We start from the raw sequence: 27,075 nt of genomic DNA on the forward strand, positions 1-27,075 counted from the left end.
AAATACGGTATACATTGCTGCACTCTGTTTCTGTATAAAAACTGCCCTACTGTCGAGGTCAAATTTTTGGTTTTATCCACAATTTTTTCGCTCTCTGCAGCACTGTTTTACTTTTACTTTTCACTCCCTGCAGAGAATCAACAGAGAGACTGCAAGAAGCCGCAATCAAAATTGATAGTTGATCGTTAGCTGATTGGATGTTAGTGTCTTCCATTGCTGATTGATTACTTTAACTTTGTTCATGCAACTATCTATAACTTTATAACTTTCAGTTTCTTCCCACCCAAATAATATATATAAAATGTTTTATTTAAAAACATTTTTGATCATTCATGTCTCTTATGGTATTGTTTTTATGCCCCAGCCTTCTGTAGTACCTGATCATGTGTACATTTTCCATACAAGGTTAAGTGGTTCACGTCATTCTCACGTCTTCTTCCAAAGTTGACGTCTTGACATTTCAGTTGGGTTCTTTTTGTGTCCATTTTGTTTTAGAATCTTTTAATCACACGTTCAGTGGACTTTATAGTGAGCATTACTGCAGCTTGATGCCAGCTACTGTGTGTGTGTGTGTGTGTGTGTGTGTGTGTGTGTGTGTGTGTGTGTGTGTGTGTGTGTGTGTGTGTGTGTGTGATTTGTTCAGCACAACAATGCCAATTTGTGCGTGTGTGTGCATACAGCGTCCGTCTTGGAGGTCTTTTCCCGATTGGGTGATGGACACAGTTGGTTTTTGTATCGCTAAAGATGGGCCTATGGGTTCGTTGACTAAATTGAGTGCATGTTGAGTCTGTAGGTTAAAAAAAAAAAGAGCTTTATCAACCCTGCCCCAACATTGGTCTGCTTAGAATGACCCTTGTGTTGAGGCAGGAGTCCAGAACATCCTGAGAGCTTCTCCCATTCTACACATTTCTGAGAGAAATGCATATGCTTAGTAAAATGTTTGCCACAAGAATGTAGTGTGTTCCTTAAGGATACTTTGTGTGCTGTTCATTCTTTGTAATGTAAAATAATGTAGAGAGAGAGAAAGAGGGTGAGTGCACCTTTGCTACCTGCCCCCTTTTACACCATCACAAATTATATTACTTCTTTAAATTCAACACTTTGCAGCAGTTCCACCACACTCACTTGTAATATTGTTACAAATGAGCGTTACCATAGTAATATCCTGTTGACCCTAATATAAAACTCGTAACAATGAAGTCATTCATAATTGTTTGACATTTTCCCTCATTGGTCAAGATCGTACAAATAGCATCATTTATCTGTTGCTAGTTTATCCTGTAAGGCTGCTGGAGTTGGTAACAGTTTGAAAAGCACTGCAACTACAAACGATATTTAGTCACATTTGATTTTTTATGTAAATTTGAACCGACTGGAGAAGGGGCCCACAGGAGAGCGATGTGCTTTTTTAAAAACTTTTTAGATGTGCCAAAAGTCTCCCCTAAATGTGTCGCTTTCTTTAACGAGACGGATTAGGACCGATCGCCCCATTCCCCACTATGTCTTCATTATTTGGCGGCCTAGGTGCCGTTTCACGTGTTGATGAGCGCGGGCGAACAGCTACTTGTTCTTTAACTTTTTTTAAAACTGTGCAGTAAAAAACACAAGTATAACTTAAGTCAGGACATCAATATGCAACTTTCCTGACATACCTCAAATTTTGAGTTTTCACCAATACAAATCAGTAGACCCTGATAATAGACCTGGTCTTATATTGTGGTCAATATGGTGGACATGGTGGCACAAACACCGTCTCAATTTGTTTAGAAGATTTCTAAAGCATCGATCGTCCCAATGATTTGATCGCCACACCAGGAAGATGGTGCTTCTTAAGCCAACCAGGAAAGAAACTCACCCTCTTTTTCTCTCTCTCTTCCAGGGGCCGAGGGCGAACATCGTGGTATTCCCCTTACTAAACACCCACCACATAACCCTCCCCCAACCTTTTTACTATCAACCCTCTCCCTTCTCTGTCTCCGTTTAAAACACACCATGAAAAAAAGAGAAAAAAAAGCCCTCCCCTTCCCCAACAAAAAAAGAAGAGTCCCAGAAGAGAGAAACAAAAAAAAAAGAGAAAAGATTGTGGACAGAGAGACTGGCTGGCTGTCTGCAGTGTGCTTTTTGTATGTGAGCATGTGTGTAGCAGGTTGGTGCGGCCATCACTTGGTAAGATCTTTGTTGGCCTTCCTTTTCTTCTTTGTTTGCTTGAGTTGGTGGTGGGAGAAAGATGAGGATGGTATCTCAGGCTGCAGATGTGTCTCCTTTGGTCTGGCTGTGACATCCTGCTTCCATCACAGACCACCCACTCATTCTCCACCAGGGGGGGGAAAAAAGTGAAGGGGTGGGGGCATGATTTTTTTTTTTAAAGTTTTGTGTTGAGCTATGAAAGAAGGCAATCAACAGATTTAAGTTACTTCGTCTTCCATACCCTTCATCTTCTCTCCTCATCTGCTCAATGTTTGTGATCACTTTTTTGGAACAAATGGTTTCTAGATATATATTTTTTTTAATTTTAAAGGTGGGGTGACATACTTTCACTTTGCCCCCTTTTTAAAACTCTTTTGGCAAACATTTTTTATTTGGTTCCATCTCCACACCGTCCTATGTCTCTCTCTCTCTCTCTCTCTCCCCCTCCCCCCCCCTCCTTTCTTTTATATTAGACCACTTCTTGTCGTTTCAGGTTTCAGGACCAGTGGCGGCTGACGACCCCTCCCCAGGTGGCGCCGGCCCCCCCCACTGTCTCCGCAGCGTCTCTCTCTCTCTCTGCTCCCGCTATGCACACTCACCCCATTCTGTCCGTGTGGGGGGGAGGGGGGCAGGGCGACCACAGGCCGGCCACGGGGGGCATTTACTACAACAGCAAACGCTGATTATGCTTTTAGTCTTACACACACAACACACACGTTTAATTCACACCGCAGTACATTTAACAAGCAGCCGACCCCACAGGATTTTTCTACATGGCCAACGTCGCTGACAAGCAGGCAAGGTTTTCAGGAGAAACGTCAGAGAAATGGCCTTTTTTCTTTTTTTTAAGAGGGTGTTCCAGTTGGGCCTCACCCTTCTCTGACTATGTGCAGTGCAGTCACTGCTAGTCATTAACGACGACCAAACTGTAGCGTCTTCATCCGTTTAACAATAAGAGTGGGCTGGTATTTATGGCTGGGTAAGTCGGAAGGTGCGGTGTTGTGTGAGGATTTTTTCCCCCCAGGAGTAGTAGGTTTAAAAAAGAGGGAAGAGTAGATTTAAAAAAAAAAAAAAAAGGTTTTCTTGTTTTTTTTGTTTTTTTTTTCATCCATCAGTGTGATTTCGAAATAAAGAAATAAAGATGTGTAAAAAGGGTGATATGTATTCTTTCATTAGACCAGGGTTGTCCAAAGTGCTGCCAGGGCCCCACATTTCACCAGCAGCTGTTTTTTTTCTTCCTTTGACCTATCCACTCAAAATGTAATTTGAGGTTTTTTGATTGATTGATTGAAACTTTTATTAGTAGATTGCACAGTACAGCACATATTCCGTACAATTGACCACGAAATGGTAATACCCACATTAAGTTTTTCAACTTGTTAAAGTCGGGTCCACGTTAATCAATTCATGGTAAATAAGGTATATAAGAGAACACCATTTGCTTTGTCAGTCACAGATAGTATGCAAGTTAAGCATCCATTTTTTTTTTCAAGTTAAGCACTTAATTTGTTTCAGCATATTTAATGTGCAACGTTTAGTATGCGGCCTTTGGTGTAAAAACTTTGGACATCCCTGAATTAGGCCCTCATCTTTTATCACAGCTCTGCACACCATTAAAAGCAGCACATCGCTCTTGTCCTAAGGAGGAGTGGTCACCTTATTTGGCTACAGAACTGAACATCAACATCCCTAATAGGTCATTACTGGACAGTAAAACATTTCAAGATTGTCATGTTAATTTTAAAAGTTTTTATCCTACTTAAATAAAAATACCTGTCTTCATAGTAGAGAACCACTGCTATAGAGAGCATTTATAACAGCAGCACACTCCTTAAAAGAGGATCTTTGACACCGGCATTGCTCAAGGTAACGGTGGTGGCGGACCCTTGGAAGATGTCTGATTTTCCTATAATCACAGTTGTCCCAACAAAATTATATACTGCAGTTTGTCTAGTAACAATGGTAAAGCATAGTTATGGAAAAGCATTATGTCAAACATTTGAACATGAGAAAAATGTGCACATTAAGGTAAAAAAAATGTTTTTTACTTTTTGAAAGGTTATATAATGGCTAGCCCAACATACGTTGAGCAACACAAAACATTTGTATAAATGACTATGCTTAAGTTTAGTGTAATAAACCATTAAAATAAGACAGGTAAAAACTTTACATACTTTTAGCTTCGACATGGCTATAAATCAAAGTACTGCAATGCACACATCATGACCAAATAGTAACAGAGAAAATAGAAACCTGGCCACACATGGCCAGATTTCTATCGTACAAATTTTACTACGTGCTGTTCTACAGTAACCTGACTCGCCAGATCCTTGTAGTTTGCTGAGCTCCACTCAAGCGCCACGTGTGGACCTTAGCGAACTACAAGGATCTGGCAGGTTAGTTCAACAGAGCGCATTGGTTCAAATCTCAGTCAGCAAGAGCATCCGAAGCTAAGAGCACACCAACACAGTCCATATGAGTGACTATACTCACAGGAGTTGACTCAGGGAAGGGGGCAAATGAAGCAGAGGTGGAAAAAAAAAAAGAAGACAGTTATTTTATTAGATCTTTATTAATCAGTCGTCAGCATGAGTATTTCATGTGTTGCATTTGCTGGAATGACAAATCCAGTCTGCTCTATCGGTGCTTCTTGAAGGCTGCACAGAAACATTGGTGCATTAAGAAAACCATTGTAATATAAAAGTGGCTAATCAAACCCTGCAGGGAATCACAAAGTTGCATTAAGCCTTCTGGGTCATGTACTATGGCTGAGACACATTCTACAGTCAAAGTCAAATGAAGTCCTAATGTGAATGATACACAGTAGAGTAGAAAAAACAAGTTGGCTATTGTAGCCACTAAACCAGTGGTCCCCAACCTTTTTGTAGCCGCGGACCGGTCAACGCTTGATAATTTGTCCGGCGGGGGGGGTTGTCATGAAAAAGGGAGGTTTTATAGGTTGGTGCATTAATTGTAAGTGTATCTTGTGTTTTTTATGTTAATTTAATCAAAATTAATGAAAAAAAATTCTGCAGCCAATCGTGGGGGACCACTAGGGATGATACTCGAAACCAGTTTTCCCGGTTGTTCGATAAGAAAAGAACCGAGTTCTCAGACTCAAAACCCTTTTTGATAACTGGTACCCGTTATCGAGACCACTATAGTAAAGAAAAAGAGTTGGTTCTTTAATCGAATCCGTCCCGACCAGAAAAGCTCCGTGAGACGTCACAAGAAACAACGTCACTTAGCTCAGTCATTAGGCGCAGGTAGCGAAAGCAGGAAAACAACGGACGGGAAAAAAGGCTCCAAGGTGTAATAAATTTCAAAACAAAAGACATAATCCAATGAATAACTTTACTGAGAGATTTGAGCAGGGTACAAACACATGACCACACTTTTACGACCAACCGGAAACATAGCAACCAGGCTAGCAACGCACCTCCTTTACGGCAGCTGTCGCAACGTTCTTAAAGCAACCGCAGCACATACATACAATATATCCCCCTTTTTTAACTTTTGTTTTTCTTTCTTTGTAAACAAAGCAGAATCCCACTATAGGTGTTGTCAGTCTAATTATAAATAATGCAGACGAGGCGTGTTGGCTGAGTTCTTGACGTTTACTGCCGGGTGACGACATGCAACAACACTTTTCTGGGCTATCGCGCATGTTCGTCACTCCCGTTGCATGCTGGGTAGTGTAATTGTTATATTCCCTAGCGCAAAGAAATAATGTTAACTCAGTGTATTTCTCTTTTTAGCTTTAACTTTTCATATTTTAGCATTGTAACCACATATGCAAACAACTTTTCTCTTCATAGAATTGTCTTTCAACAAAGAAATAAAGGGCAAAAATGTCAAAGCATCATAACAAACAGTTATGTCAAATAGTAGCAGAAGTGCACTTTTTTGAGAGCTGTATTATTTTCAGTTTTGTGCTCAAGGGACTGATTTCATTTAACACCATATTATTATTTATACACCTATAGTGATCACAGAGACAGGTTGTTTTTGTGTTACTGTATATATTTGTTTTTCTGAAAAAGCCCACTTAATATACTTTGGGTAACAACAGTCAATATTTATTTATTTATTTTTTTAAGGGGGTAACAGTCAATATTTATTAGATTTTATTTTTTTCTTATATAATAAAAAAGAGCTTTTGTTAAACCAAATCTTGTTTTTTTTCCCATGTACAACAATCTATCTGGACTCGATAAGAAAATCGATAAGGAATCGGTTCGATAATAGGATTCGATAATAGGCTCAAACTCGATAATTTCTTATCAAACATCATCCCTAGGGACCACTGCACTAAACCATATCAAATTGTATTTAAAATCTCCAAAGAATGAAAAAATAAATGATAAATGGGTTGTACTTGTATAGAAATACCGATTTAATATCACAAAATGCCACCAATTCAGTCAGCCATTTTAAATATTCTGTTCCGTAGATTGACGTCACTGGAGAACGATTCCGCACTCTGTTATCAGATCAGTCATACCGGAAATACGCAAAAATTTGTAAGAAGGATGTGATGTCTATCATTCACAATCCTTATATAAAGGCATAAACACTTATTTTAATGCATTCTAAGTCGTAAATAACTAAATAAAAAGTCTGCTAACAATCACAAAGTCAATAGGGGCTCTCTATTTTGCCCACCAAACTCTCCAAATCACCCAAAACCCGCAAACAATACTCTATTTACATATCGTTACCAAATATTAGTAATGTTTTTATTATAAGCGCTAACGTGGAAAAAGTATTTTTCACATTGATAACCGAGCGCTAACTATAGTTTATACTGCACTGGATTTAAGGAGAGACATTAATGTAATTATAAAATTAAATTAAAGATGGCAGTAATGCAACATATATATGGATGCAAACTGCCATAAACCTAATAGTTACTCTATAACGTTACTTGGGGGGGGGGGCATCGCTTCATTCCGAGTCTATTAAATTTAATTTCCGCTCCACTACCAATATAGCTGACGAAGAGTTGCGCAGTAAGGATAATTCTAACCCGGATTAAAAAAAAAAAGTGTTTTCATGTGCTCCAATCCGAATGAATGATCAGAATAAAATTTTGATCCGAACATGTGTGATATGATATTCCAAATGGCAGAATTTTCATTCAGGATTAGGCTTTTAATTCGCTTAAATTAGTGTCAGCAGCAACCTTTTAATTCTTCTAAACGGGAAGATATGGACATCGAAAGCAATATCTTTGAGAGCTGAAATTGCACAGTAGGTGATCGTTTTCTACTGCTATTATAGATCTGTTCAGCAGAGCTTCTGAAACTTGTAGGATCAAACATATAAGGCTGGGGTCCAAAAGTAGTCATTATTGGCTGCCTGATTTGCATTGTTGCTAAACGTCACACGATCATGTGAATGACTAGCGAATCTCTGAGGTTGATACTATTTACACGCAAATGTTGTAAGTCTTTCGGTGTCATACATCAGATATTTATGATAATAGCTTCATTATAGAGACAATTTGTTTTTCCACTACTACTTTAAAATGTGCTTTTGCTGCCATATAGTCTTTATTTATATTTTAACCTGCAACTAACAAAAAAATATGAAATCCTGGAGGGTCTGTCAAATTCTTCAACTGTATTTCACATGTTCTTACCTTTTCTTTTAGTTGACTTCTTCATGATTTTCTTCCTTTTCTTGGGCCGAAGGTTATCAAAGTCCTGCGCCAGTAAAACAGAAATACAAACAGATTAACAGCCTGTTGCTGACTTCCTTCACTTCGTTATTGACAACCTCTAAAATGTCCATGTGAGTTATGAGGTTCTTGTCATTGATCAGTGCATGATGACACTTTTTATTCATCTGCCTTGCTCAAAAGTCATGCTCACCTGTCCGCCTTCGCCGCCGGTCAGCGCCGTGATGTCCCCAAAGCGAGTGATGCTGCTCAGCTGACCAGACATCGACATCATTCCCCTCTTTATGGAGTTTTTCTCTCGCTTGGTAACATTGAGTCGAACCATCATGGACTCTTCAAAGCTTTTCCTGTGGGTTTGACGTCAGTAATATATCACAACAGGTTCACAGATTTATTTTCTCTGACTTAAAATTGTACATTTTAAATTAACCCAGCAGAGGGTGCTGTCTCACAAGTCAATTTACATTTGTAACATTTTCTAGCAGGATCAGGCTTTGACAAAATTTTGGAAGGTTTGCCTGTCATTTCGTCATGTGTCAAACTTTCCACCATACACATGCGTAAAACAAGGATCCATCATTAATGCTCAATATACATCATTGTATATATAGTGGTTCTCAAAAGTTTTTTTCACCAAGTACCACCTCAGAAAACACTTGGCTCTCCAAGTACCACCATAAACACTAAATGTAAAATACATTAGCATAGAGGGCCTAAGTATTCATTGAAAACAAGGCAGGGAGTTTTTTTTTTTTTTTAATTATAAATTATATTTTTGGCCACTGTAACGTTACACACTTTTAACAGTAACAAAATAAAACATTGTATTTTAATCAAGCGATTCTTTGGCATACCACTAGATTCAGTTCACATTCATGTATAAAGAGCGTATGGCCAACTCGATTTTAAAGCTATCTCCTCAATGATTGGTCAAAAGGCACTCACTTGACCACAGGATGCCATGACTGCTACTATCTTTGAGCTGATGCTATGTGTTTGCGGTGCTTCGTCTATAGTTTTTTTTTACCTGCAGCCCTGTTGTGACCATGCTGCTCCACCCATGCGAATTGTTTCTCCATAACCCGGAAAGAAGACAAATGTTGGAAGTAAAGATTTGCCATCAACACTGGAAATCCACCAAATAAACACACAACACAACATCTGCATTTTGCTAGGGAGCAAAGACAGAAAACCTAATACATATAAAATAAATTAATCAAGACGATTGACGAAAACAGACGCTTTGAATCTCAGTAAACTAAAAATGCTATTCGGTAACAGCAAAAGAGAAATTCAAACACAAATACGATAGAAAAAGAAAGTGTAAAATTAACAAAATTTTGGGTGTAATAAGAAAGTAAACTGAAAATTAAAAAAAATGTACATTAAGTGGCAAGAAATGTGTCAATTAAAATATGTTCTGGGCCAAATATGAATCCATATTCTCTACTGTTTGACGTTGCACCCATATTTTTTCAGATCAATGGGGAAATAAGTACAGAAGAACTTATTTCAATGATTAAGTACCTATTTATTGACTATTGACCAAAAAAAAGTTACAATACATAATAATAATGAGTGATACATACAGTATAATACATTGAAGGCAGCCACCATGGTTGATATGCTTCACACACAAGTCACAATTTGTCCATGATTGTTGGTCCAAAACTAATGAAAATTTTGGCAAAATGAGGATAAGGTATTTTTTTGGGAGGTTTTGTGTATTTTTTTTCATTGTGCCGTCGGGTCGGTGCTAGAGTGCAGCAATGTAGCAGCAGACTGCTTCAAATACGGCCTCAAAATTATATGTTCATGAAAAAAAAGCATGTTTTATTGTAAGCAAATGAGCTGGAGTATGTTCAGAACTACATTTAGACATATTATTTTGGTTTACTTCGTCAGAAAAACAAACGTCAAAACAACAGCAATCGTATGCAACCTAATCGCTGACAGTATGTATTAAACCCATCCATCCATTTTCTACCGCTTGTCCCTTTTGGGATTGTGGAGGGTGCTGGAGCCTATCTCAGCTGCATTTGGGCGGAACTCGGGGTACAAGCACAGATAGACAGACAACATTCACACTCACATTCACACACTAAGTACCATTTAGTGTTGCCAATCAACCTATCCCCAGGTGGATGTCTTTGAGGTGGGAGGAAGCCGGAGTACCCGGAGGGAACCCACACAGTCACAGGGAGAACATGCAAACTCCACACAGAAAGATCCCAAGCCCGGAATTGAATTTAGGAATACTCAGGACCTTCGTATTGTGAGGCACATGTACTAACCCGTTCCACCATGTATTAAACATAAGACACAAATCCAAACAGACCTCTGTAGCTCCTCTCGGCTTTCCCGCTCACTCTGGAAGTCGCGTCTTTCTCGTATCTCCTCGGGAGCGTCGCTGTACTGCTGCCTCAACTCCTGAATGACAGAACTCCGGAGTGCTGCACGGCGCTGACGCTCCGCCTGAGCTTTCTGCCGGTCTGCTTCTGTCATGTCGCCACCTGGTGGACAAGGACTTCAATAAAGGGGCAATTCTAGGAGATGAACAACTTTGAATCATATTCTAAAAGATCACGTGACTAATAAAGATTACCATAATGAACTGCAGAGATTTTCGGTGGCACATATTTCTTGTGAGTGGGCTTCGCTGCTTTTTTTCCAGAGTCCTTGTTCTCCCCTTCGGTTTCAGACTCCGATTCACTCAGCTGTAAACATGTTCAAAATTAAATTATTTTTCACAGAAATATGTTTAAAGTAAAAAAAAAAAACAATGTTATATGCTACTTTGCTCATGAGATTCTCCGGATTAGGACGAAACTGTAGTGGGTCGTTTTCAGCTGTAATCCAAAAATTTAACAAAACAGTTGAATTGACAATAATAAACTCAGTTTATTGATCATTTATTTTCTCGGAAAATCTTACCCATACTGCCAGTCACAGCTGTGCGCACCAGTTTATCAATCTGGTATTTCAGTTTGTGGTCGAGAGGTCGCATCTTTTCCAGGACCTTAAAAAGTGAAGTGAAGTGAATTATATTTATACAGCGCTTTTTTGTAGTGCCTTAAAGCGCTTTACATAGTGAAACCCAATATCTAAGCTACATGTTTAAACCAGTGTGGGTGGCACTGGGAGCAGGTGGGTAAAGTGTCTTGCCCAAGGACACAACGGCGATGACTAGGATGGCAGAAGCGGGTATCGAACCTGCAACCCTCAAAATGCTGGCACAGCCACTCAACCAACCGAGCTATACCACATTTCTATTAGAGAGAATGCATTGGAAAATGTTTAATCATGTCATAAATATGATTTTTTTTCCCACATCAACAAAAATGGTCAACAACAGGAGGAGATAACGTCCGCAGTAACCTACCAAATAGCGAAGGACATACACTATTTGATTTACTATAATACAACTAATTTTAATTAAAAAATTTTTTTTTAAATATGTCGTGTGACATCATACACAAAAGTGCACTTTATTTGTTTTAAACTATTGTAGTGGCGAACTGTACAAAAAGTGTATTTTAATTTAGTGTTGTTTTGATATGCCATCTTAGTGACATCATGCACAAAAGTGCACTATTAGCTTGTTTTAAAATGTCTCTGACAGTCTTGCACTTTCTGTTTTGAAATGACATGAATGTTTGTGCCACTGCTTAATAACTGTTTAATAAATACAGTTTTGGTAAATTGACTTAGTTGTGATTTCCCTCTCTGCATGAAAGTTTAAAATGAGCATATAATAATAAACAAGAATGTTTTAATGTAGACACATAGAATCATCATACTGCTGTGATTATATGCATTACGACGTGTTAACTCAAGGCTAGGGCAAAATATAGAGATATATATCGTGATATGGCCTAAAAATATCGAGATATTAATAAAAGGCCATATCGCCCAGCCCTATGAGAGAGAATGATTACTTTGGGACAAATGATGATCCAGAACCTTATATTTTTTGGGCCTGAATATACAGAGGATTTTAGAAGTTTGCTACACAGATCCAGCTTTAGTGAAACATCACCATATTAAAGTGAAGTGATAAAGTGCTTTTCTCTAGAGACTCAAAGCGCATTACATACCCTTTATCTACATCTTTCAAACAGTGCGAGTGGCACTGGGAGCAGATGGTAAAAGTGTCTTGCCCAAGGACAAAACGAGGATGGCAAAAGTGGGGATTGAACCTGAAACCCTCAAGTTGCCAGCGCTGCTGCTCTACCAACCGAGACACGCTGCTAAGTGCTAAACAAGAAATACAAACTACAAACTATGACATAATAAAACAAACACTTCAACTACAATGTCTGCTCTCTGATGGGATGTTTATATCTTTCCGTTTGGATTAAATTAATCATAATTCTCATGCAAAAAAATCCCAAGCTTATTTTAGTGTCTTTGTCACCAGTCAAAGTTGAATGTCACAGTTGACCAACTTCTCGGTTTATGACCACAACCTTTGACTATGCAAGTGACAGGTATGATTAATAATCTAGAATTACAATTATATTTTTACCAGCTCAGAGGCTTTTACTAGCTCAATAGCTACATAAGCGAGTTACCGCTCTGTGATCACGGCGCCCCTAAAAGTAGTTCCTCAGTGTAAGCGCTTAAAATGACAATATCGCCAATACTTGGTTAATATTCAGGTCATAGCATGTAAATAGAGTATTGTTTGCGGTTTTTAAATGTTTTTTAGTGGGATATATGGGCGCAATACAGCAGTTGTTCTGCTCTTTAATAAAGATGTGGTGCCGAAACGGTGAAAAATCCTGTGTTGATCCACTTACTAAACCATAGAGCTGTAAGATGCGAAAAAATATTCTTGCAAATGCGAATTAAAATAGACCGTGTGACTTTAAAATAATACTTTATTAGCTTCATTGTTAGCAAGACCTGAGTTTTATGATGATTTTATACAAACCCCGAAACCAGTGAGGTTGGCACGTTGTATATACAAACAGAATACAATTATTTGCAAATCCTTTTCAACCTATATTCAATTGAATACACTACAAAGACAAGATACTTAACGTTTGAACTAAAAAATTTATTTTTTTTGCAAATATTACCTCATTTGGGATTTAATGCCTGCAGCATGTTTCAAAAAAAGCTGGCACAAGTGGCAAAAAAGACTGACAAAGTTGAGTAATGCTCATCACACACTTATTTGGAAAATTCCACTGGTGAACAGGCTTTTTGGGAACAGGTGGGTGCCATGTTATAAAAGCAGCTTCCATGAAATGCTCAGTCATTCACAAACAAATGCATGAGCAAATAGTTTAAGAAAAACATTTCTCAACCAGCTATTGCAAGGAATTTAGGAATTTTCCCATCTACAGTCTGTAATATCATCAGAAGGTTCAGAGAATCTGAAAAATCACTGCACATAAGCAGCAAGGCTAAAAACCAACATTGAATGCCCGTGACCTTCGATCCCTCAGGCGGTACTGCATCAAAAAGCAACAAAGCCAAGGAACACTTCAGAAAACCACTGTCAGTACCTACAGTTCGTCGCTACATCTGCAAATGCAAGTTAAAACTCCTCTATGCAAAGAGAAAGCCATTTATCAACAACACCCAGAAACGCAGCGGGCTTCGCTGGGCCTAAGATGGACTGATGCAAAGTGTAAAAGTGTTTTGTGGTCTGACCAGTCCACATTTCAAATTGTTTTTGGAAACTGTGGATGTCATGTCCGACAGGAACAAAGAGGATCTGGATTATTATAGCACAAAGTTCAAAAGCCAGTATCTGTGATGGTATGGGGGTGTATTAGTGGACATCATTAATTATACCAACCATACCATTAATGCTGAAAAGTACTTACAGGTTTTTGACTAACATGTATTGCCATCCAAGCAACGTTATCATGTACGCCCCTGCTTATTTCAGAAAGACAATGCCAAGTCACGTGTTACAACAGCGTGGCTTCATAGTAAAAGAGAGCAGGTACTAGACTGGCCTGCCTGTAGTCCAGACCTGTCTCCCATGTGTGGCTCAATATGAAGCCTAAAATACCACAACTGTTAAACAACTTAAAGGCCTACTGAAACCCACCACTACCCACCACGCAGTCTGATAGTTTATATATCAATGATGAACTATTAACATTGCAACACAGGCCAATACGGCCTTTTTAGTTTACTAAATTGCAATTTTAAATTTCTCGGGAGTTTCTTCTTGAAAATGTCGCGTAATGATGACGACGTATACGCGTGACGTCACGGACTGTTAGGAAATATGAGCGCTGCACACACACACAGCTATAAGTCGTCTGCTTTAACCGCATAATTACACAGTATTTTGGAGATCTGTGTTGCTGAATCTTCTGCAATTTGTTCAATTAATATTGGAGAAGTCAAAGTAGAAACATGGAGTTGGGAAGCTTTAGCCTTTAGCAACACAAACATACGGTGATTCCTTGTTTAAAATTCCCGAAGGTGAAACTTTACTATGGAATACAGTGAACATGGATCCCGACCGAATGTCAACCAGCAGGTTTCAGTGAGAAAATTGTGGTAAAAGGTCGCTTCTTACCGGAGATCAGCTGAGCTTGTGCCGCCCATAAAGCTGCCGTCGACTTCCCTGATACACTGCGCGTCAACACACCCGTGGACACACCCCTCAGACTATCAGGTACTATTTAACTCACTAAAACACTAGCAACACAATAGAAAGATAAGGGATTTCCCAGAATTATCCTAGTAAATGTGTCTAAAAACATCTGAATGCCAATGCAATCGCGTTTTTTTAACTTTTTTTTTTCTAATCCGTCGCTATCAATATCTTCAAACACAAATCTTTAATGGGGAAATTGTCGTTTTCTGGGTCCTAATAGCTCTTTTTGTTGGAGGCTCCCATTAAAAACAATGTGAGGATGTGAGGAGCCATCAACATGTGACGTAATCGTCTGCAACTTCCGGTAAACGCAGGGCTTTTCTGTTAGCACCAAAAGTTGCGAACTTTATCGTGGATGTTCTCTACTAAATCCTTTCAGCAAAAATATGGCAATGTTGCGAAATGATCAAGTATGACACATAGAATGGACCTGCTATCCCCGTTTGAATAAGTAAATCTCATTTCAGTAGGCCTTTAAGCTGTACATCAAGCAAGAATGGGAAAGATTCCACCTGGAAAGCTTCAAATAATTGGTCTCCTTATGTCCAAACTGTTTACCGAGTGTTGTTAAAAGAAAAGGCCATGTAACACAGTGGTAAAAATGCCCGTGTGCCAACATTTTTACAGTGTGTAGCTGCCATTAAATTCTAAGTTGATGATTGTTTGCAAAAAAAAAAAATTCTCAGTTCGAACATTAAATATCTTGTCTTGCAGTTTATTCAATTGAATATAAATTGAAAAGGATTTGCAAATCATTGTATTTGTTTTTTATTTACAGATTACACAACGTGCCAACTTCACTGGTTCTGGATTTTGTAGATAAATTTGAGTTTTTTGTTGCAGAAAATAAAAATAATAAAAATCGATGTTTTTCTCTTCTTTCTCTGGTATATATTGGGCCCCAGGAGCTTCCGTAGCTTCTGCCTTTCCCCTTGTTTTCTTAGAGAGATTGACACACACAACGTGGCTAATGCTAATGCAAACGCGAGACCTTTTTTTTCAAAGAAAAGTAAAGGTTTGTTACTGGTTTGGTTTTGTGGCAACAGGAGTAGAACAAATTACTGTACACTGCAAAGTGTGTTTAACAAAGGCAGCAGCACAAACTTATTCTAGCATATAAAACAGACGCATCCAGCTGAGTGGATGCACGCTTTGTTCCCTAAAAAGCAGCTTACTGTGGTGGAACAAGTTACCATGTATGATGACAAAGATGCACAATGGAAAACGATCCCTAAAGCAGTCCTTCTGCTCTTTTAATGAAGATGTGGTTTATCCACATCTAAGTAAGGTGTAACAAATTTACTTGCAAATGCGACTGTCACATGTGGATAAAGGGATTTTAAACCCTTAAATAAAGCCATCCAAATTTGATAAAACTTGAGTAAAATTTTCGCCCATCTGTATAGCATGCTTGAAATAAATTTAAATGATTGATCACTTGCGCTGAGAGCTGTGCGTTTTTGTACTTTATTTAGTTACTACTAGTGAAAAAGCTAAGCGTACAGCACTCTACTGTGACCTTTCTGTATACACTATGGAATCAATTAATGTGTGTGTGTTTTGTTAAGTGTTAACTAGACAACAATATTAAATAGCGGTAGGTCATATTAAAATCTGCCTCTTAGTTATCTAAAAAAATCCACACAAACATCGGTATTCATACTTTCAGTGATGTAACATCCATATGTTAACACGTCATTAACATTTAAAACAACAATTAAGAATAATCCACTGCACAGTTACTATTCAAATAGCCAAATATCTCTAACTGATCAACATGACTACAAGAACCAAAGGAGATTTTATTTAAACACATTAAAACACCACTAAATAGCTGTAAAAGGTTTTGGTTAAGACAGACTGTGATCTTCTGCCAATGATAATTACCAGCCCTGTTATTAGTATGTAGCCTTTTCTTTCTTCACTACAATCCCACTTAGCTCAAGCAGCTGAAATGGCCACAGAAACGGACGTCCCTCTGGGTAAATATTAGGGCGGTGAATTTTGTGCGATTCCAATTTGATTCGATTCTTGGGGGTAACGATTCAGAATCGATTGTCAATTCAAAACGATTCTAGATTCAAAAATTAATACTTTTTAAATATTATTGGTTGCCAGATTAACTACATTCCTCCATACATAAACAACTCTAAAAAAATTCTATATTACTTATAAGAAAAATTTTTAAGTGGATAAACACATCTTTAGTAAGTGGATAAAACACACTCAGTGATATAAATATATAAACACGGTTTCCCGTAGCGCTTTGTAGTTAAGGCGACTGCCTTAACAACAAAGAGCCACCGCCTAAAGTCTTAAAAAAATAAATAAATAAATATATTTATATATTTTTTTGGCCTGTCCAGCTTCTCAGGCAAATTATATAGTTGATGTGAGTGCCCATATTGGCTGTTCAGATTTAATTTACAAAAGAGAAGTGTAGGATTGTTGCCTTATTTGTATTTGAGTTTATTAAATGTATTTATATTATTGTTTGGTGCTAATCTAAAGTCTTAAGAAGCTGCTACGGTCCGTACTGCCTATGTCAGTGCTTCTCTGCAGCACCCAGTATTGTCCCACCCACACAACCATCTGATTGGTTACACGCAGAGCTGTAACAGCCAATCAGCAGTGCGTATTCAGAGCGCATGTAACAGCCAATCAGCAGTGCGTATTCAGAGCGGTAACAGCCAATCAGCAGTGAGTATTCAGAGCACAAGGAGTCAGTGCTCAGGCAGAGGCAGGAAGAGAGGAGAGACGGTCGGGTGAGTCAAAAGGTGTTTAGCAGGTAAGCATAATGCAGCGGGATCTCCCCAAATTATAATAAACACCTCCCAGTCAACTACTAGTAACATCACTATGAGCCCGTTGACACTATGTTAAATGAAGAGTTTCTGTCCCTGATAGTTGATATAATAATGTAAGTGCATCATAAAGCCTACATGAAATCCATGGTGTTCAGGGATGAATAGTCTCTCTTATTACTATTGTACTACTTTTTAGTATCTCAGGTAAGTCGGACTGTTTTGTGCTTTGCTCTTATTTTGGGTAAAAATATCGAGACATATATCGTTTAGCCAGCCCCTTCCCCGCCCGTCCGCCCCCGGACAGACACCACCTTAACTAACAAATATTATATATATATATATACCCGATTGTAGCTGAGATAGGCGCCAGCGCCCCCCGCGACCCCAAAAGGGAATAAGCGGTAGAAAATGGATGGATGGATGGATATATATATATATATATATATATACACATTCAACTTTATTATTGTTTAAATATATTTTAAGTTTTTAATCATATTTCTTAACTGCTTGACTGATATTGTTAAAAAGTGCATACCTTCTCTGTTGTTTGCTAAATATCCCAGCCTTTAATAAGGCCTGTTCACACGTTGGTACTTAGTGTCAGAGTACAGCTTTCTACCCGTCGGGATGTTCTGGCGGGTAGAATGAATGTTCCATCCATTTTCTACCGCTTATCCCTATCGGGGTCGCGGGTGGTGTTGGAGCATGTCACAAATCGGGGATGACGTGGCACGATCAGGAGAGTGGCGGTGCCAGCAACCTGAGGGTTCCTGGTTTGATCCCCACCTTCTACCAACCTAATAATGTCCGTTGTGTCCTTGAGCAAGACACTTAGACCCTTGCTCTTATGTTAAGGTTTTGCATGGCAGCTCCCGCCATCAGTGTGTGAATAGGTGAATGTGGAAATAGTGTCAATGTGCTTTGAGTACATTGAAGGTAGAAAAGTGCTATACAAGTATAACCCATTTACCATTTAAAATATGTTTTTATTTTATCATATACTCAAAAAAAAAAAAAGTGTATATATATATATATATAAATATATATATATATATATATATATATATATATATATATATATATATATATATATATATATAGGCTTCTGTGTCTTTAATTTGTATGATTGATGCTGGCTTTGTATATGTGTTTTAGACAGCTGGTTTTTATACTAGTTCATGCAAAGATTTTGTTTTTCTTACTGCTGACACAAGTTTCTTACCGTCCTGACGGTGACCAGTCGGTTTAAGGCGTCACTCTCCTTTATTTTGCCACCTTCAGTCTTGATGCTGATTAGGTGAGTGAGATCTTGAAGGTAGAAGATCAGCAGGTGATAGCGAAGATCCAAAAACGACAAACCCTGAAAGACATAAATCAACAACCTTGAATGGGGTCCCTCGAAGTTTTTGACTAAGGAGCCACATTAAGTTTAAAGGGGCTATCTATTGTGTGTGTGTGTGTGTATATATATATATATATATAAATACACACACACACACACACACACACACACACACACACACACACACACACACACACGCACACACACACACACACACACACACACACACACACACTCACACACACTTCCAGTACAAGCCAAAAGTTTGGACACACCTCAATCAATGCGTTTTCTTTATTTTCATGACTATTTACATTTGTAGATTGTCACTGAAAGCATCACTATGAATGAACACATGTAAAGTTATTGACTTAATACAAAAAGGTGAAATAACTGAAAACATGTTTTATATTCTGGCTCCTTCGAAATAGCCACCCTTTGCTCTGATTACTCATTTGCACACTCTTGGCCTTCTCTCGATGAGCTTCAAGCACTCCTGTAAAGTGAAAACCATTTCAGGTGACTACCTTCTGAACACTTTTAATGTCACAAAAGTGTTACTTCAAAAACCATTCATGTGCCAAATCATTTTGTTTATGTTTTATTGTGTATAGTTAATTCCTATACGACATATTTCTTCTCAAACTCTTAACGGATCTGTTCCGATACAGCAACTACATGTACATAACTTAAAAACATAAATAAATATATTTTTTAAAATACCCTAATCTATCAAAATGTAAAAATAGAGATAAAGGCATCACATGTTATAACAAAAAGTTGACAAGGTGATATATATGGTCAAAAGTTTACATACACTTGTAAAGAACATAATGTCATGCCTTTCTTGAGTTTCCAATAATTTCGACAACTCTTGTTTTTTTGTGATAGAGTAATTGGAGCACATACTTGTTGGTCAAAAAAACATTCATGAAGTTTTTTTTATTTTTTTATTTATTATGGGTCTACTGCAAATGTGACCACATCTACTGGGTCAAAAGTATACTAACAGCAATGTGGCCAAACTTATTGCAGGTTTCACAGCAATAAGCTTCTAGTTGATTTTATACCACTCCTCTTGACAAAATTGGTGCAGTTCAGCTAAATTTGTTGGTTTTCTGACATTGTTGCTTCAGCATTGTCCACACGTTTAAGTCAGGACTTTGGGAAGGCAATTCTAAAACCTTAATTCTAGCCTGATTTAGCCTATCATTTACCATATTTGATGTGTGTTTGGCGTCATTTTCCGGTTGGAACACCCAACTTCCGGGCTGATGATTTTAAGTTGTCCTGAAGAATTTAGAGGTAATCCTCCTTTTTCATTGTCCCTGTAGGGCACCAGTTCCATTGGTAGCAAAACAGGCCCAGAGCGTAATACTACCAGGCCTTACTTTTACTCCTCCAAACAGCTATATTTTTGTTTCATCTGACCACAAAACTTTCCTCCAGAAAGTTTTATGTTTGTCCATGTGATGAAAAGCGCCTTATTGCAGTGAAACTTGCCAAGGGACATGTAACCAAATATTAACATTGCTGTTATGTATACTTTTGACCCAGCAGATTTGGTCACATTTTCAGTAGACCGATAATACATTCATAAAAGAACTAAACTTCATGAATGTTTTTTGTGACAAACAAGTATGTGCTCCAATCACTCTATCACAAAAAAATAAGAGTTGTAGAAATTATTAAAAACTCAAGACAGCCATGACATAATGTTCTTTACAAGTGTATGTAATTTTTTTACCATGACTGTATATACATGCCTCGTAAGAAAATAATGTTTGCCTTGGTGCCCTTCCAAGCCAACACTTGGCTTGTCCTTAAACAGTAAATATTTTTATGGTTGGATAGTCCTAGCTAAAATACCTATATGAAATTGCCACACCCCACCTTGTCTAAATCTCCGCAAAATAGTCCCAAACATTTGTGCTGCGACTTTTTTGTCTGTGCCATTATAGTTATTCAAGACTTGTGAGGTCCTCCAGCCCCCACTCATCTTCTCCAAATCATCGCAAACTTGTTCCATTTGTTTGTGCTGCAAAAATGTTTGGTCTAACTATTATAGTTTTTAGGTTAGAAAGGTTTCAATATTCATATCCAGCCCCCTCACCTTGTCAAAACCTCCCCATACCAGTGTCAATCATTTGTGCTGGTTAGTGCTCGAAAATGTTTTGATACAACTATTATGCTTTTTAAGTTGTTTTATGGTATGTTATTAACCTGTAATTAACATGTTACCAATTATAACTGGATCCCATCCCCTCAAAACCTCCCCAAACATGTCCAATTTGTGTTTTGTTTGAGCTGTAAAAATGTTTAGTCCGACAATTATAGTTTAAGTTATCAATGTTTTGTGATTCAAAAACGGTCTGAAGAAACCAATTGCTGAGGGCAGCAACCTGGACAACAACATTTATCTGAATGAGAAACTAGGCAAGTCGGAATATTATTATAATATTTTCTATAGTCATCTATACCTCACATTTTCTCATATAATCTAATCTTTATAATATATTTTGTTCATATTTTCAATATTCTATTATTGTCATTATCACTCTATTTTATATCACAAATGTTCTTATACATATTTGTAATACAGCATTGTAATAATGTCACTGTAAATACTTTTTGTTTTTTTCTGATATTATTAATAATTTAATATGTTCACTCACTATCATTCTCACTCTCTTAATTACAAATGTTTAATTTTTTCAAATGTTTTTTAATATAATTTAATATTTTATAAACCATGTCTAATATATTGAAGATCAATCTTATTATTTTACTGTATTTTCCAATATTTCTAAGATGTTTTTATATTACTTTATATACGTAATTTTTTTCATTCTCATCCTTCTATTTCTGATAAATATAAAAATGTTTTGATACAACTATTATGCTTTCTAAGTTGTTTTATGGTATGTTATTAACCTGTAATTAACATGTTACTAATTGTAACTGGATCCCATCCCCTCAAAACCTCCCCAAACATGTCCAATTTTTGTTTTGTTTGAGCTGTAAAAATGTTTAGTCCCACAATTATACTTTAAGTTATCAATGTTTTGTGATTCAAAAACGGTCTGAAGAAACCAATTGCTGAGGGCAGCAACCTGGACAACAACACTTATCTGAATGAGAAACTAGGCAAGTTGGAATATTATATTATTATAATATTTTCTATAGTCATCTATACCTCACATTTTCTCATATAATCTAATCTTTATAATATATTTTGTTCATATTTTCTGATATTTTCAATATTCTATTATTGTCATTATCACTCTATTGTATATAACAAATGTTCTTATACATTATATTTGTAATAATGTCACTGTAAATACTTTTTGTTTTTTTCCGATATTATTAATAATTTAATATGTTAACTCACTATCATTCTCACTTTCTCACTCTCTTAATTACAAATGTTTCATTTTTCAAATATTTTATACTATAATTTAATAATATTTTATAATCCATGTCTAATATATTGAATATCTATCTTATTATTTTACTGTATTTCCCAATATTTCTAAGATGTTTTTATATTACTCTATATACGTAACTTTCTCATTCTCATCCTTCTATTTTTGATAAAAATAAAAATGTTTTGATACAACTATTATGCTTTTTAAGTTGTTTTATGGTATGTAATTAACCTGTACTTAACATGTTACTAATTATAACTGGATCCCATTCCCTCAAAACCTCCCCAAACATGTAAAATTTGTGTTTTGTTTGAGCTGTAAAAATGTTTAGTCCAACAATTATAGTTTAAGTTATCATTGTTTTGTGATTCAAAAACGGTCTGAAGAAACCAATTGCTGAGGGCAGCAACCTGGACAACGACATTTATCTGAATGAGAAACTAGGCAAGTCGGAAAATACCGAAAAGTCGAGCCATTTGATGGCAGATTTGGGTTGCAGAAATTTGAAAAGAGTAGAAGAGTCGCATCTCAGAATGGTAACAGAGACAAACTGCATTTCCGCTGTCAGTGTGTGAATGTGTGTGTGAATGGGCGAATGTGAAAATACTGTCAAAGCGCTTTGGGCTCCTTAAAAAAAGGGGTAGAAAAGCGCTATACAAGTACAACCCATTTACCACTTACATCAACCGCCAATTTTGCACGTTGAGGCGTAGTTCAGATGCGGGTTTCCCATGCAAAAAACCCAGCAAGGACATAGTGTCAGACGTTCAAACTCCCGTTGTGTTTAACACAAAATAATGAATTGAACTTTGTTGTTAAGGTTCAGTACAGTTGAAACTTAAGTAACATAAAACCATAAAATATTAACTTCAAAACTAACAGGTATAAATATTAGCGCACAATTAATTGGGACTGGTTTGGGGACATTTTTACATGTTTGGAGGGCAAGTTATGATTAATACAATAATTAATTAATTAATAATGGTTTAAATGTAACTTAGATATTGGGTTTCACTATGTAAAGCACTTTGAGTCACTAGAGAAAAGCGCTATACAAATATAATTCACTTCACTTCACTTAATAACTTACATAAACCTGCAACGGCACAAAGCATTTGTTTGCAGCACACAGTAGCACAAACGATTGGGACAAGTTTGGGGAGATTTGAACAAGGTCCAATTGCAAATGAGAAACAAAATGTTACTTGCCATTCTGCACTCACCTTCGATGTGTTAAATTTACCATCTCTGACGTTAGACAGCAGCTCTTGTACATGACACGTCACTGCAGCCGCCTGCACAGACGTCTTGGTTATTTAAAAATATCAACACATTGCGGGATGATTATTTTCCAAGAAAAAGCCCATGTATTCTGAAATACTTAATCATTTAAAACCAAACCGAACAAAACGCAGTAAACTACGCGGGTACCTGCTCGGTGAGGGTATCGAACAGTACGACAGCTTTAGGCACATCATTCTGGATCAAATCCTGCAAGAAAGTTTAAAAAATAGAGGAAAAGTTCAAAGAAATGGCCTCGGAGTTAGTGAGCTAGCTAGTATGCGCTTTAACTACGTTGGCTTCCTAGCATGCTCGTGGGCTAGCAAGCAAGCCGACCTAGTTAAAAACAAACAGCTATCCTCACAAACTGTCAACGATTTAACGCATCATGTGAATCGGTAGGTCATGTCCAAACACTGAAATGAATATAACGTTGAAAATGTACTAACATAATAATAACAAACAGCGGTTAGCAAGTCTCTACTCACGTTGTCTATGCGAGAAGCCATTTTAGATTTGCTGAAAATACGGAAGTCGCAATATGACAAATTGCATTTTCGGTTTTTCAGCTATTAAAAATAGTTATTTACTCAACTTACTATATACACTTGCTAAAATGAATTTATTTAGTGTTATTTTAAATCAGACAGATCATTTAATCCGACTATTGTTATAATATACATATCATTGTAATAAATCCTGATGCTAAATTATAGTAATAAATTCCATTATTTTTAAATAGTATGCGTGTGTGTGTGCGTGTGTTTGTGGGAGGAGAGAATGGGAGCGAGTGAGAGATAAAGAGAGAAGGGGGAGACTTTCAGGTTTCCTCAAACCATTCAAACTGTCACCCTGGATGACAAACTGACCAATAATCTGGGCCTTTGTGGAAGTAGTCATGGTAAGTCGTTTCACTTCTTCATTTGTGTGCAATTAATTTATTTCATCATCAGTGCTATTTGTAAACAAATACTGTACTGAAATTAGAGGGGAACATTAAATCATGAACATTGTTGAATTAGTACATACAATGCTGACATAAAGCAAAAGTGTGGATTTTAATAAATTATTATTTTTATTTGTCAGAGCGTTGCGGTTTTTCCACAGAGGTTGACATGAATGACAATTGCTTGGTTATCATTGTGCCTAAAATTTGCACAATCACTTTTAATTTCCGCTAATACATACAAATAATCATATCCAACTTTTTTTGGGACGCAAAATGTGAATATAGCATCAATTTCAGGCTACAAAAGGTGACATTCTGAAAATAAATATAAAAATAACACAGTGGAGACATTAGTGAGTTGTATGCATGCAGTTTTTTAAATATTTGTTATTTTATACGCAGGGTCCATTCAGTGTAACGTTAAAGAATGTTCAATGTCTATAATACTGTTGAGTAGACATATTTTAAAACCAAGGACAGCCCGGGAATCAAACCCAGGAGTTCTCGCTGTGAGGCACAGCGCGCCATCCGGCTGCCAACGTGCTGAATTAAAAAGAATCACTCAAATTAAATCATCAAACATTGTTTTACTCTTCAAACTGTGTGTAACAGTGGTCAAAAATATTAAATATATTAAATATACTTGTTGAAAAAAAATACTTATCTTGTTTTTAATGAAAACTTAGGCCCATTACTCTTTTGTATTTTAATGTTGGTCATTATGGTGGTACTTGAAGGGCCACGTTTTTTCTGAGGTGTTACTTGGAAGAAAAAAAAAAAAAATCGGGACCCACTGTATTAAACTAGTTAAATGAGCTTGTTTTGGTCAACATTACTTACCAACATGGAACCATTGACAGATGTCCGAATCCAGGGTGTCATCTGTCATTCATGAGTGGATGAGCCCCTACCCGGGTCAGGCCCACATGACCACATCAAGTCCTGCAGGTTCCACCAATCTGGCTCCAATGGACATGATATCATACGGTCAGTCTCAGGGCCTGAGGGGGGACAGTGACGACAGGATGGACGAGCAGATAATGGGACTGTCCTACCTACCATACACATCTTCTTGTCTGGGCAACACCACCAGTTCAGGGAATCACCATCACCACCAGAACCATGACAACAATCAGCAGGTGCGATATAGACATATTTTTTTATTTATTGTGGCATTGATTTACACTGACTCCTCCTCAGGAGTTCTCTGCGCCTTTCCTCTTGCCAACAATGCGACCGCCGGTGGCTAAGCGGTGCATCAGCAAGGACAGTGCAGAGTACCGACTGCGACGCGAGAGGAACAACGTTGCCGTGCGCAAGAGCCGGGATAAGGCCCGGCGGAGGATCCTGATGACCCAGCAGAGGGCTCTGCAGCTGCAGGAGGAGAACCATAAGCTGCAGATGAAGATTGGGCAGCTCACACAGGAGCTGAACACTCTCAGACACATCCTGTCTCAGCGTCACTTGACAGGTTCTGAGGAGGGAACAGCAGGGGTGTCCACTATCTAAGCAACAGGTGTCCAAATGTAACTCAGGGGTCATTTTTTTTACTTTTCTGGTCAGCGACATCTAAATTAAAACAAAAAGACCTTCACACAATAAAATTTAAAAAAGACCATTATCCCGAATGGATGCCGTTTACTTGTTGTAACTCCTAAAATACACATACATTTCTGACTTTTTTTTTAAAAACATCAAATATCACACAATTTAAACCCATCTCAGGCCACTTTATTTTATTTTTCTTATGGCAAAGGTGACTCGTTTTAGTAACAGGAGTGAGTTTCAATGTGTAGAATGTGTTGCTTGATTGGGACATTAAAAATAATGTCCCACCAGTGGACTTCGAGAGCCTTGGATTTTTCAGGACTCTGGACACCCCCAATCTATTAACACTATATTGTAACTGCATATTTTAACAAGAAATGCATCAAAAGATGTGCCACAATATGTTGATTATTTTGCTTGTCATCATACATAAGTCAAATATTAGAAAGCCATTTCAATATGATGCAGCGTCACCAATGATGGTCTTGATTAAAGTGTTCTAGATGGTCACTTTGGTCAATATACTTCATTGACGTGTGTTTTGCCGCCATTCTCAGGAATAATTAAACTTTTAAAATAAATTCCAAAAAGATACAGTATGTAAATTGTTGGTGTGTACAGTTTTGGTTATAGCTTATTATTGTTATTTTTGTAAATAAACACTGAAGCTGCAATTCAGATAATTATGGTCATCATATTTGTTGCAATAATTATTTTTTTCCCTTCCTGAATCATTACTTAATCCATTGTAACATTGTTTTTGTGGGTTGAGTAGTAGAACTACATTGGACATATTGGACACATTACATTGGACCATGTCTAATATTTTTAATTCCACTGTATTTTCAAATATTTCTAATGTTGCATTTTTTATATTAGTTTAATTTTCTCATCTTTTCCAATATTCTGAATATCTCGATTTTTCATATCACTCTATTAATTTTAAAAAATATATATTTTCTAGTATTTCTAATATAATATTTTCTATAGTCATCTATAACACACATTTTCTCATATAATCGAATCTTTGTAATATATTTTGTTCAAATTTTCTGATATTTTAAATATTTTATTATTGTCATTATCACTATATTGTATATCACAAATGTTCTTATACATTATATTTGTAATACAGCAATGTAGTAATGTCACTGTAAATACTTTTTGTTTTTTTCTGATATTTTTGATAATTTAATACGTTCACTCACTATCATTC

At 37.1% G+C, this 27,075-nt stretch overlaps 3 protein-coding genes across 7 annotated transcripts in view; 2 read left to right on the forward strand and 1 right to left on the reverse strand.

The window, feature by feature from the left end:
- Positions 1 to 3,342, forward strand: part of pabpn1 (poly(A) binding protein, nuclear 1) — a 59,196-nt gene extending 55,854 nt beyond the window's left edge. For 2 of the 3 annotated variants that reach the window (XM_061922088.1, XM_061922090.1), the window contains exon 7: positions 2,681 to 3,342. In XM_061922088.1, coding sequence (XP_061778072.1) covers positions 2,681 to 2,870 — 190 coding nt within the window. In that variant the 3' untranslated portion in view covers positions 2,871 to 3,342. Of the gene's footprint in view, positions 1 to 1,879; positions 2,560 to 2,680 lie in introns of those variants that run through there. The other variant, XM_061922089.1, reaches the window with a different exon arrangement.
- Positions 3,343 to 4,740: 1,398 nt separating this feature from the next.
- Positions 4,741 to 25,172, reverse strand: ngdn (neuroguidin, EIF4E binding protein). Of its 2 annotated transcripts, none has more exons than XM_061922086.1 (11): positions 25,152 to 25,172; positions 23,513 to 23,572; positions 23,305 to 23,376; positions 18,534 to 18,671; positions 10,805 to 10,889; positions 10,667 to 10,719; positions 10,476 to 10,587; positions 10,209 to 10,383; positions 8,064 to 8,217; positions 7,832 to 7,895; positions 4,741 to 4,844 (listed from the first exon to the last, which is right to left on the reverse strand). In XM_061922086.1, the coding sequence occupies exons 1-11, from the start codon at positions 25,155 to 25,157 to the stop codon at positions 4,825 to 4,827; spliced, it is 939 nt and encodes a 312-aa protein (XP_061778070.1). In that variant the 5' UTR covers positions 25,158 to 25,172; the 3' UTR covers positions 4,741 to 4,824. The 2 variants fall into 2 exon arrangements, with proteins under 2 accessions (XP_061778070.1, XP_061778071.1); XM_061922087.1 differs by lacking the exon at positions 25,152 to 25,172 and adding an exon at positions 23,851 to 23,946.
- Positions 24,107 to 26,542, forward strand: cebp1 (CCAAT/enhancer binding protein (C/EBP) 1). Of its 2 annotated transcripts, none has more exons than XM_061922091.1 (3): positions 24,107 to 24,263; positions 25,172 to 25,450; positions 25,512 to 26,542. In XM_061922091.1, the coding sequence occupies exons 1-3, from the start codon at positions 24,261 to 24,263 to the stop codon at positions 25,818 to 25,820; spliced, it is 591 nt and encodes a 196-aa protein (XP_061778075.1). In that variant the 5' UTR covers positions 24,107 to 24,260; the 3' UTR covers positions 25,821 to 26,542. The 2 variants fall into 2 exon arrangements, with proteins under 2 accessions (XP_061778075.1, XP_061778077.1); XM_061922093.1 differs by having other exon boundaries at positions 24,160 to 24,263; positions 25,186 to 25,450.
- The last annotated feature ends 533 nt before the right edge of the window (positions 26,543 to 27,075 follow it).

This window comes from Nerophis ophidion, linkage group LG15 (assembly GCF_033978795.1).
Source record: "Nerophis ophidion isolate RoL-2023_Sa linkage group LG15, RoL_Noph_v1.0, whole genome shotgun sequence".
In the NCBI taxonomy this organism is placed as follows: Eukaryota; Metazoa; Chordata; class Actinopteri; order Syngnathiformes; family Syngnathidae; genus Nerophis; species Nerophis ophidion.

Coding starts and splice junctions, on each gene's coding strand:
- cebp1 (XM_061922091.1), top strand. Junction 25,451..25,511: donor ACCATGACAACAATCAGCAG/GTGCGATATAGA, acceptor ACTCCTCCTCAG/GAGTTCTCTGCGCCTTTCCT.
- ngdn (XM_061922087.1), bottom strand. CDS start 23,871: ATGGCTTCTCGCATAGACAAC. Junction 23,573..23,850: donor TGGCTTCTCGCATAGACAAC/GTGAGTAGAGAC, acceptor ACTTTCTTGCAG/GATTTGATCCAGAATGATGT. Junction 4,845..7,831: donor GAAGTCAACTAAAAGAAAAG/GTAAGAACATGT, acceptor GTTTCTGTGCAG/CCTTCAAGAAGCACCGATAG.